The sequence below is a fragment of the Poecilia formosa genome, unplaced genomic scaffold, assembly GCF_000485575.1.
Source record: "Poecilia formosa unplaced genomic scaffold, Poecilia_formosa-5.1.2 Scaffold218, whole genome shotgun sequence".
In the NCBI taxonomy this organism is placed as follows: domain Eukaryota; kingdom Metazoa; phylum Chordata; class Actinopteri; order Cyprinodontiformes; family Poeciliidae; genus Poecilia; species Poecilia formosa.
Window position 1 is genome coordinate 1,021,661 of NW_006800157.1, and position 12,298 is coordinate 1,033,958.

A 12,298-nucleotide genomic window follows, 5' to 3' on the forward strand; every position below is an offset into this window, starting at 1 on the left:
GATATGGCTAATAGAGTCACCATATTTAAACTGGCTCACCTGCAAACAGTTGATAATTTATGTAAAAAAAAAAAAAGTGGCAAACGGTGGTTAGTTTTCTATAAATAAGCTGAAAGAAAACCAACTAAAGGTATGTAGCAGTTCACTGTGAAAAATAAACGTGTACTAAAAGAGTTTAGATTAAAATGCCGTCACCGTTGTTAGCCTTTGTCTCGTTAGCGTAATGGCTAACCAACGGTTTTTACCCCCGCGCTAACGTTAGTCTAAATGCTGTTTTATGACGTCTTCGCCGTCCAAGTAGGCTCACACGTCTAACTTTAACATTGTTAATCCACCTTAGTTAAGAATGTAGTCATAGCGTCATGATTTTTGTGTAAATGACAGATATCTCAATAACAATTTAGTTACCATTATTTTTGTTTGTTTTGGTTACCATTGTGGTCGACAAGTTAACGTGTAGTTGTGACTTTTTCTTTTTAATCTGCACATTTCACACACACATATGCAACTCTTAATTAGAATATAATCAAAAAGCTAGCAAACTAAATTGTTTGGGCAACTCGAAAAGCAAACTGGTAATTTTATAGATTACTTGCACACAAAACAAGTGTTGCCAAACATGGGGCGCCTGATTGTATGGTAGTTAAATAATTAGCCAACACTGCAGAAATAAATGGTTTCTTGTTCTATAAACGTCATGCAATCAGCCAGTAACAAATTGTATAACCTGGTAAATGGTTCTTATGATGAAATGTGGTTAAACCAACAAAACTCTTTAACATCATCCAGTTTCATAATTGAAGTAGCTTCTTATAACTCTTACATCTGTTCATTTACAAGCAATAACTGTCTATTTGAAGAATTATGAAAAACTAAAGTTAAATGGTTATGATTTATTTAAAGTTTTACATTTTCTGGATATATTTTCTATATATACTTAAAAGTATAAGTATATATATGTATATATATATATATATACTTAGACTTTTTTGTGCATCACTTCACTACTAGTACATAAAGGGCATTTTAGATAGTTTGTTGCATATTCTGACATCCTGAGGAACATAAACTTCCATTTAACGTCTTTCTTTACCCTTTTAGCGCCGTGGCTGCTGGAACATTTGCTGCAAGGAAGGTTTGGTCATTTGTTTCCTGTTGTATCTGGTAGCTTTGCATCGATGCAAACAGACTGTGCTGTGGACAGCAAGGCTGTCAGTTTATCACCAAACATTGTAACAACGCCAAGCTATGACACAATAACGTTTTAATTTCTACTTCTCCAACCATCAGCCTTCACTCCTTTCCTGATATTTATAACATCCACACTGGGAAGCACAGATATGAAATCTCTAACAGTAGAAACGCTTGTTTCTAAAACATCAGAAAAGATGCTTTCTTCTTCAAATTGCTCTTCTTCTCAAGAACATTCAGCCCTTGATATGGATGAATCTGGTTCTTCCACATTGAATTCATCACATTTTACAGAGGAAAATACAAGTACAAGTGATATTGGAGTCGACATCGGCAGGAAACAAGACAACAATGACAAAGCTGGGACAGAGCAACCCCATCCTTACCCTGATAACCCAGAGAATATTCAAGAACTGGCCACCAAGATCCTCCAACGGTTTGGGCTTGAAAAAGAAGATTTGGAAAATCTCCTCTCCTACCCTGAAGACCTGATCACTGTAGCAAATCTGCCTGCCATTTTGAGGCAAATCTACATTATGAAGGTAAAGAATACAATGGATTGTTCAAACGTTCCACGTGTCACAAGCACAACTGGATTTGACCATTTTAGTTGTTCACAAGGTGAACAGATTCACAGAGTCGATCAAAATTTTGGATTTGATGGAGTTTTGGAAGAAACCAGGAGCTCAGCAGAGGTGAAAAACTGGGGTTCACATGATCAGAAAAGCTCTTCCACCTGTTCTAGCTCAGTCAGGACCTTTGTGGACCATCCACCCAATAATTTGAATAACCTGCAGACCCAACCAAGACAGAGTTTACAATCCATTCCCTCCTTTTTTCCTCTGGTGACGCAAGAAACCGATAGTAGTTCTTCCAACTCTGAAGGATCTGAACCAAAGGCCAACTGGAGTTCAACACCTGAAATGAGACAAATTGATGAAATGAAGCAATTTGTTTCAGTACCTGGAGACGGAGAACCTGGCAAAGCCATTAATGACAACATGTGCAAAAATAACAGTCTAACTCACAGACAAGTTATAAATGTTGTTGAAACGAAAAAGAATCAAAAATCAAACCAGGAGTACCAGAAAACACGAAGTTACTCTGATTTAAATCCGGTTCCTCCTCCATCCATGAGGCCAACGTGTCCGCCTGAGGCAGCTTCCACCCAGTTGCTGCTGCCGCCCCCAGGCAGGGCGTTCCTACCTGTGCCAGCTGGTTTTAACGGTCTGCCTCCAAAAGCCATGATGGAGGATTACACTGCCGCCACACCGAGGGCGTTCCCACACACCTGTTCTCTCTGCAGCACAGTCTGCATTAATATTAAGGTGAGTCTGGGACGTTTCCTCTGATCCCTCCATTAACAAGTTAATTAAAAGTTTAAGTTACAACCTTTTCAATTATGGAATTCACTTTTACTTTAGCTAGTCCTGATATGATTAATCAAATATTGAAATAGTCATCGATTTAGTAATTTATTAATTAACTGGAATAAACAGTCAAAAAAGAGAGAATTTGCTGTAAAACAATGTATCCAGAGCAACTAATTCAGCTTAAACTACAAAATGGATTCAATTTGCATTTAAGATAAAAACACCTTTTGATGTCAGTGTTTTTACTTTGACATCAAAATGTAAATGGCATTTTTTTATATTCATCCAGTTCAAATTCACTAAACTGTTTATTTTCTTAATAAAAATATAATTATTTATTGTATTTCTAACGTTGAATGTTAAATGAAAATCTGAAGAATGTGTCAATTTATCAGAATAATCAATTAATACTTAAACAATTATTAGTTGCAGCTCCAACTGTAGCATAAGAAGGTTTTTGCTAAAATAGTATAAATAACTGTCATATTTCATGTAGAAATATTAAAATTTGATGTTCTGTAGGAACTTATAACAAAAGTTTCACAAAAATTAAAAAGAAAAATAGTTGGGTTCATTTAACATTTTCTTGTTAAAGGAAACTGAAAATTATTGTCATTTATCATCGTAAAAAATTATTCTGGTGAAAATAAATTCCAGTTAATGCACCCCAAAACTGCCAAATTTTATTTTGTTCATACTATTTTCTCCAGTTTTGGTTTCATAAAGACGTCAATAAATATCAAATTAAAAACTGTAATTAAATGCAGTTGCTATGTGGAAATTAATGACATAAATCACACTTTTTAGTGTCATTGGTGTCCTGAAGAATTATTTAGATATAACAGGTATGTTGGCTTATGTCTGTTTGTTGACATAAAACTTAAATATGTTGAAAATAATAAGAAACCCCCCCCCCAGAAGAAATTGGTTAAATGTTCAAAATGAGCAACCTTTAAAATAAATGATGCTCCTTCTCTCTGCACTGATTAAAATGTTTTTTCGTTGAGTTTCCTGTAACGTTTGCTGCTCTTCCTGCCAGGACTGGGTCATCCACCAGAATATCAGCTTTCATATCAAGGCCTGCATTCTGCTCCGCAAAACGTCAGTGTCCTTTTTTTAAAAGCTCAATTTAACATTTGTTCTTTGTGATTTATTTATCTTTTTGTGGAGTTATTGGGAATATTTTAGGATTTCTAAGAGATTTTTGGTTTTGCTACAGTAGAAACTCCTAATAAGTCTTTTTTTTTCTTTTCTCTTTTTAACGTTTTGCCCTACCAAGAGAAAAAACAAATTCTGACTTTTTATTGAATTGAATGTTAAAAAAATTGGTAATTCTAAATTTTTTTTCTACAGATACCCGAATTGGGATTGTACAGCACCACTGTTTGAGAGGCAAGTCAAATAAAAATCCTTAGACTCAATTTTTAGAAAGTATCTTTTTGGGTTATTTTCTACCAGTTAAATCATGTTTTTATTTTCTTTTATTTTTGTAGTTTTTCTGATAAAGACGCCTCCACCTCTGCTCAGACATCCCAGCGTTACGATCACAGAGTCGGGTCCAAGACCCGGGCCAGGTCCAGATCCAGGTCCAGATCCAGGTCCAGGTCCTGGTCCAGGTCCAGATCCAGGTCCAGGTCCATCAGTCCATACAGACTGGAGAAAAAATGTTACAGAACCAGGAGCAGTTCCTGCTCTCCAGGTCCTCATTTTCGCGATGCTTTGATGGATAGAAGCAAACCAGAGGAGCAGGAGGATCCAAACACTCACAGGTCAGTGAGATACGAGAAATACGAGAGAAAAGTAATACTGGAAAACCTTTTAGCGGAAATTTAAAGGTGACTTATTATGCTTCCTTAAAGACATTAGGATACTTCTATGGTCTAAACATGTTCATTAAATTTTTTTGTGCAAAATAGTTCTTAGGTAATGAGATTTCAGTCTGGTCAGTTCTGTTTTAGGGCCTCCGTCACTTTAAATCCAAATAAGTTGCTGCTGGCCACGAGTTCTGTTTGGGTTGCTAGGTGACGAGTCTAGGACGGGCATGGGTTGCTAGGAAACGGGGCAGTGCCTGCTGATTTGTTACATTCCAGAAGTTTTTGAGGCCGCTCATTTTCCAGACACCAAAAAACTTAAACTTACTGCCGAAAAGTGATTTTTTTTTTTTTTTAAAGTGCTGCTGTTTTTAGAAGCAGTAGAAAACCAAACGGAAGCACAAAATGCACAAAATGTGAACTTTGCATAATAGATCCTTCCTTCATGTCAGAAAAACTGCTGATAATTTACAGTTTTTAAAGTTTTCAACCTGATTTTGGTTTCCTGCTGATCTCGCTCACCGCCTTCAACCTGGCGTTACCGTTCGGATTTGAGGAGCCCTCGGAGGCGATCTCCATCCGGGAGGAGCGAGAAGAAAAAGTCTTCACCCAACTGGGGACGCAAGAAATTCTCAAGGTCATCCAGTAAACGGCAGAGGTCGAGCCGAGTACAGGAGCTGACCAAAAGCATCATGAGATCATCAGGTTGGAGTAGCAGAACAGCTTCTGTCCGTATTGTTATGAAAAGAGATGAGCCACAATGACGAGCCTCTGAAACAAACGTTTTCTCTCCTGCAGCTGTCCAGTCTCTTACGGAGATACCAAAACTCAAAACTGTGGTCAGAACTCTGGTTCCCATCATCTTGGCTGAACTCAGGAACCTGAAATCATCATCTTCCTCCTCTTCTTCTCATTCAGCAAAAAGGAAATTGAATTCAGATTTTTCCAAAGTGAAATATGACCTTCAGGTCGGTGAAGCTGGTTCTTCCAGAAAGCCTCAGGTTGGTAATTAGATGCTTTTTAAACTCAATTTGTTTTAGTCTTCAGTTTTCTGAATGTATAAATTCCACATCTTACATTAATGACAGTAATAATATTCTTTTTTTTTTTACTTTTCCATACTAAAGTAATAAAGATAAAAATAAATGCGTACACATACTGAAAAAAGACAAGACAAAATGGATAAACAATTTTATAAATTCACAAAGTTTTTATTCTACTGCAGATATAAAATTTCTAGATATAGAAAAATGATGTAGTAATTATGTTTTTTACTTTTTGTACTGATTTATTTTTATTTTACACATCATACGGATAATAATGTTAACTACTTCTGATTTTGTAAAACGATTTGAGACCCAAACACCAAGTGGAGGGAAATTCTTACTTCAGTTCTTAATTTTTAGCAATTTATTTTTAGAAACTAAAGCTCTGCACATTTTTACAGCTACCAGATAGGAATATTGTGTTAAAAGGTGAAGTGTACTTCAATTGTTTTGCTCTAATTTAAATTTTTGCTCCAAATTATCACAAAAATTATGTAATCATCAAAAACATTCTGCTTTTCAGGTGTAATCTGTGCCATAAATCCAATATCTCCAACTTTTATTAAATAACTGAATATAATATGGATTAATAAATACAAATAAAAGTAAATGTAATGTTGTGTATTTTAGCAAACCTGTTTTTAAAGCCCAGACATGTTTTTTTATAACCTGATCATTGTTGTTTAAGATATTGAACATTAGTTTTGCTCTTTTTACTCTTAAATGTCTTTAATCTGCATGTTTTAAAAACCAGGTTGATGCACCAAAAGTGAAAAGGATGAAGAGCCTCGATATTCAAGGAGCATCAGTCACTGTGGTTAAAGAAAGAGAGAAGCAGTTTGTATTTAATTATATTCACACCTACATCTTTACAGTTTTTTTTTTCCATTAAAGTAAAATAGGAATATCGTGTACTGTCTGGTATTGAGGCATATCAGCAGCAAAGTAACAAGAAGGAAGAAAAGAACTGAGTGACTTTATGGCAAACACAAGAAAAAATATTGAAGTTATTAGCAATAGCAGGCCCACATTTAAAGAAATGTGCAACTGCAATTTTTAAGATTTTGATTCTAGGTGATGATTTTAAAAATATATAAAATGTGAGTAAATATATGTGCAAGAAAAAAGCAAAATACTATTTACAAGAAATGTAAAATCATCCAAATAACAGCAGAACTATAAACAAAGAGGGTTTTTTTTAAAATTGCTTTTATTATAAAAAAAAGTCAATGGAGGAGCCCGAAACGTTGCTAAGTATAGTAACTTCAGTGCATGGAGGCCACGCCCCTCAGCCTTTAGGCTCCACCCACTTTTTGGGAATTTTTTTTAAATTTATTCTGGGGCAGAGTTTTGCTTCCACATGGTTAGTTAATTTGTAACAGATTAGCGCTAAATGTTTAAATATTACTTGGAGCAACAAGCAATTATAAGCAGGCATTACTGCAGTGTTGCATTAATTAGACAATTTTAAAATGGACACATTCAAACATGAAAGCTTTTTTAATTCAGATCATTTTCTTGTCTTCTCAGATTATCTGTGGAACCAAAAGTCTGCAAGAGACGACCAACCAAACCTGCGTCTCTGCATTCAACTAGAAACAATGCATCTTTACCAAAAAGAACAAGAAGACGCGTCTCAAAAGCAAAAGCTTTGGTTTCCAAAGCGAGAATGATCCAAAACCGGCAGTTTGTTAGATCTCCAAAAGTAAAAGCTGTTAAATTTAAGGTGAAAAAACAAGTTTCAAAGCTTCCAGGATCTACAAAGTTGATGTTTACAAAGAAGAAAGTGGCTGGTAGTGACTCTAAAAAAACACAAAAAGAGCTTAAAGAATCTCCAAAGGGACTGGAAGAGGAGACCACCGAAGAAACGAGACGGAAACCTAAAATTAGAGAAGAACATCTCCAGGAAGTTGGGGATGTGAGGAAAGAAAATGGAGATGTTATGCAGGTAGAAAACCTGAAGACTTTTCAGACCAAAGAGTTTGAAGATGCTGAAACTCTGAAATATCTGGAAATAAAATCAGCAGATTGTGTGGAGGCTCAAACTACAACTACAGTCAAACTACAGTGGAGTTCATCCAGTAAACCACCATCAATCATTTTTACACCAGAACCAGCTGATCCGCCTCAGACTGAACCGGATCTCCTCAAAGGTCCAACGTCTTCATTTGGTTCATCACCACAGAGTCGGAGTAAAACTCAGACTTCCTCCTCATGGGCTGACGCTTTGGAAACAGAAAGTTCATCTGATTTCAAGAAGCAGCAGAAAAAAAGGAGAAAAACAAAGAAAAAAGGTAAATTTAACAACATAAACCGACCAAAGAACACCTGATGCCATTTTTCCTTTCTGGTATGTGAATCATATAAAAGTCACAGTGGGTTTTCTTCTGTGAATTTGTTGGTTTTGGCTCATCATGGGGTCGGCTAATAAAGACACATCATGGTTTATTTGCCATCTTCATAAAGTATTGGTTTTTTTCTTTATTGTAGTACAATTTTATTTTTATAGCGCTAGCATGTCGTCTCGAGGAAGTTTACAGAAAAAAGTGTTCAATCTCTTCTTGCATCCATTTTCATTTGGTCTCAGTTATCAGACGATACAATAAAGTTAATTTTATTACTCAAAGTAGTATAAAACATTTTCTGCTGATTGCATCGAGTCATTAACTTGAAGGATTCACAACGAACACGTAGCGTCAGCAGACAGTCGTTTGCGTGACTCGTAAACTTTAATCCCTCAAACTGAGCGTGCATGGAGCGACAGTGGAGAGGAAAAACTCCTTTAACAAGAAGAAATATGGCTTAAAGATGAAATCTTTTCTTTCCTAATACCAAATTTCATTTCTGATTTTAAAAGATTTTTTTTTTGTCCCTCAAAATAAAAATTACAAACAGAAAATATATTTAAAAAATGTTTTTTATTTCAAGAAATCCCGCTGGGAGTTGACCTGAACCGGATCTCCTGAATTCAAAGTCAAAATAAATAAAATTTGTAAAATACGTTTGTGGTCGTCTCTGGGTGGGTTAACATCAAGTGCATTGGTGAAAAACAAATTGTAATTTTTCTAAAAATTAACTCTTGAACATCAGAAAATGTGATTAATGGGTAAATTCAATGCAGATCCTGCAGCAGTATCTCAAAGTGACCCGTGTGGAGGAACGAGTCCTGCAGCTGCCGTCCCGACCTTCACGGAGGACCTGGTGAAATGTCTGAGTGAAAAACAAATCGGTAAAAAATCAGTAAAATAAAAGCTAGAAAATCTGCATGTTAATTTTTACTGACATGTAAACCTTTGTTTTGACTCTCCTCTGCAGATTGTTTAAGCAGGAAAACCATTTTGTCTGAAAAGGTGAGTTTTTATTAAACATTTATGAACCGCTTCTGTAAAAACACATCTTGAGTTAAACATTTGCTTTAAACTGACACAAACTATAAATTTTTAGTTTAAATCCTAAGCTTGACGCACCATTTAATTTGTCTCAGGATCATTAATGCAAATATAACCTCATTTTTTTGTCATTTACCGTGACTAAATCCAAATCATCTCCCAACCTTTTGGCTCCACATGAAGCCTAATCTAGAGTTGAAGAGGAAAATGTGAAATCTGTGTGAACATCTCACCAATAATCTGTTTTTCTCAGCTGATTCTCCTCAATGCGAGGGTGCTGCTCATAACAAACCTGCCCAGGTATTTCGACGGCTGCTACAGAGAGGATGAAGTTGCTGATCTGCTGCGCCCGTTTGGCTTCATCTATAAGAGGAGCAGCATCTACGTGATTCCTGAAAAGTGCATGGTGGGTAGCAGATGCATCAGAAATTTACCTTCTTCTCCTCTTAACAAAGGCTTCACTGGAGGTAAAAACCTGAAAATCCCTCCCAGTAAGGCCTGAGAAACTTTGTCCATTGGTGCAGTTTTCATTCATTTTGTGCATTTCCTGAACCAGAACGGAGAAATATGAATAAAAACACGAAGAAAGGCAGCCGAGAATTCGGGGAAAATTTCCAGGAAAGTTGCAAAATGCGAATATTTGTATATTTATATATGCAGTGAGGAACAGGAAGTCAGCAGAAATGTGTTCTGAGAGCTGGTGCTGGTGGATACCTAACAAACCAACACTCATAGGAGGGATTTAAAAGCACCATGTAAATGTACATTTGTTACAAAGAAAAAGAATATAAATTAAGGTTTCTCCTAAATCAACAAGTGATTTTAAAAAAAAATGTTTCCATCTTTGTCAAAAAGACTTCTGCAATTTTAGTTGAATAATGTCTTCACTTCTGCCCTATAAGTTCAGTTAAATGTGTGAATGCTATGATTATTAAATTGACTCCTTAATGTTTTTGTTTTTAGGCGTTTGTCCTGATGCCGTCTGTGAAAACTGTTCAGGACATCGTGGTTTATTCCGACCAGAACCACATCATTTTCAAAGGATCTAAACTATCAGTCGGAGTTGTTCACAAGATGGTTTCCATGACGCCAGTAGGAATATTTACGTTTTATGTCTTTACACATCAAAATATGGGAATTCACATATTTATTCAGTGTAAAAGAATATTTAATTTTCTCTGAAAACCCGACGAATATAATTTGATGCAAAACAAACAGGCAGTAAAAATTTTAGGGATTAAAAAGTTATGATTATTTAAGTAAGTAAAAGCTAAATAGTTACTATTTTTTTAACAAATTAAGATTAAATTTACTGAGATTTTCCTCAAGATCAGTGAGTTTAAATTCTTTATAGAAATCAAAAAACGTTTTTAGAATCTTGGTGTATCTGAAGAAAAACAACTCTGTTTCTGTGTTTGTTTCAGTTTGGCTTTTATTCATTTCTGATGAAAAAGACCCATTCTGTACGTATCGCATCATCTCTGACTTTGACACAGATTTTTATTTCAGAATAAGTGACTGCAGAATAAAATAACACATCTGTGTCAACAGACACGGAATGACGATGGAGGAAGTTTGATCTTCATCCACAACGTCTCCCAGAGCGAAGCCGGCGCTCTGAGGGAAACTCTGATAAAAATCGGCTGTGTGAGACGATACCTGCCTCTTCTCAACAAGGTGTTGAACTGCAGCGTCTCACACACGTGTGTGTGCGTGCTGCGTGTGCGTGTGTGTGTGTGTAGAAAGAAGTTAAATTATTTCTTTGTGTGTTCCAGGTGTTTGTTGAATTTAAAAACAGAGAAGAGGCAGACATATTGGGAGTTTGGTACAGCCTGCTGAAGCGCTCTCCAGCTCATCAAGTCTTCAGAATGAAAATACCTCAAAGCAAAAAACTTCCTCCACGTCAGTTTCTATTTTAGGACATAAATGTTGAAATGTTGTCGCCCTAAAAGCAACGGCCTTTTGTGGAGCCAAGAATGGAGGAACTGGGATTAGGATTGGGACGGTTTGAGCAGGATAATCTGTTAAAAAAAATTTATATCCCCCACCTGAGCTACTATGGCTGTCTGAAGAAATGCACCAAAACCAATCCAAGCTAAGAGGAGGTTCTTAGCGCTGCCAATCAACCTCATGTACTCAAAGCTAAATGTGCTAATGGCGGAGAAACAGGAAAACCATTTATCCACCATCATCAACAGAGGTGATGCTAACTAGCCTTAGCATTCACAAAAGAATATGTTAGCTGCAGCATAGCAGAGAGCAAAGCGGAAGGGGGCAATGGATGAGTAACGCTACATGAGATTGTGATTGACAGCACTAAGGAATCCCTCTGATTGGTTGTTTTTAGTTGAACTGGGAAAAGGTGGAGGAGCTCAATTTTTTTTATTTTTGTTTTCATAATTATCCTTCTCATACTAAACTGTCACAACTTGGTGACAGTTTCAACAAATATGTAAAAAAAAAAAATTGTTCATGAAAGTTGCATTCTGCAGCTTTAAGACGTTAAAATGTTTTTTAAAATGTAAAATTTTGCCTTGGCAGCACTATTTAATCTCAACATATTCTCAGCGTTTTTTCCCTCGCTGGACTTTTCTGTTTTGCCAAGTTGCACTAAGACATCTTTATTGTGTTTTGTGACTTGAGGCTACTGCTAACTCACTGCTAGCATACCCGTTGCTAGCTAACTAACTTTTTTTACATCGATCATGAGTAAGTGCACATTAATCGCCACTTGCCTGGGAAAAGTTTACTTTGAGGTTTTAGTCTTAAATTCCACTCATAATGGTCTTAAAAAGCCTTAAATTAGAGTTTTTACAGAAATGTTCCCCGTTTTCAAAACTTTGACTTATAATTCCAGTCTCCACTCGACATCCAGGCCATGAAAATCCCGAGACATTTTACTCCTCTCTACCTGACGCCTTTCAACATGTCATGGTCAGATTTGAGAATCTACATAAACATAATGAAAACACTGACCTTCATTTTATGTGTGCAGCACCAAGAGTGCCAGACAGAGCTTTGCCAGATGGTAGCAAAGCCGTCGATGGCGCCGTCATCCCAACTATGAAACGTGGCGTTCCTCAGGGCAGCACTCCTCCATTCTGGATCACCATGACAACCTACCCTTTATTGTTTCCCACTTTCTGTCCCTGGTTCAACATCCCAGGTAAAAAATAAAAACAAACGGAAACCATTTGGAGGCTTGATGAAGCTCACAGTAAGTGACTGCGTAAAATTTTTGTCTCGTAGATTATCTGACAGTCAGTCCGATGAACGGTTTTAAGGTAACTTCTCTTTTCTGCACAACTTTGATCAAGAAGCAAAATAATTATTGTTTGTGGAGTGGAGTCTCTAATTATAGAGGAATACAAAATCTTACCGAACATTTTTTATCTTGTTTCTAGTGCAAATATCTTAGTACACTTAAAATAAGACAAAACTAATTTGAGTAGCTTTTCAGCAAGATGTATAGTATCTTGTTTTAAGTC

General features: G+C 36.3%; 1 protein-coding gene across 1 annotated transcript in view; it reads left to right on the forward strand.

Moving 5' to 3' along the window:
• The window catches only part of LOC103149159 (uncharacterized), a 19,665-nt gene continuing 7,367 nt past the window's right edge, over nt 1-12,298 (forward strand). Inside the window, exons 1-18 of the mRNA XM_007568187.2 lie at nt 1-130; nt 1,102-2,519; nt 3,604-3,665; nt 3,918-3,956; nt 4,058-4,333; nt 4,932-5,080; nt 5,174-5,376; nt 6,176-6,258; nt 6,952-7,715; nt 8,543-8,650; nt 8,737-8,771; nt 9,064-9,216; nt 9,774-9,902; nt 10,235-10,273; nt 10,362-10,487; nt 10,586-10,712; nt 11,806-11,976; nt 12,060-12,094. Of these exons, the coding sequence (XP_007568249.2) occupies nt 1,341-2,519; nt 3,604-3,665; nt 3,918-3,956; nt 4,058-4,333; nt 4,932-5,080; nt 5,174-5,376; nt 6,176-6,258; nt 6,952-7,715; nt 8,543-8,650; nt 8,737-8,771; nt 9,064-9,216; nt 9,774-9,902; nt 10,235-10,273; nt 10,362-10,487; nt 10,586-10,712; nt 11,806-11,976; nt 12,060-12,094 (3,678 nt within the window). The 5' untranslated portion in view covers nt 1-130; nt 1,102-1,340. The remainder of the gene's footprint in view (nt 131-1,101; nt 2,520-3,603; nt 3,666-3,917; nt 3,957-4,057; nt 4,334-4,931; nt 5,081-5,173; nt 5,377-6,175; nt 6,259-6,951; nt 7,716-8,542; nt 8,651-8,736; nt 8,772-9,063; nt 9,217-9,773; nt 9,903-10,234; nt 10,274-10,361; nt 10,488-10,585; nt 10,713-11,805; nt 11,977-12,059; nt 12,095-12,298) is intronic.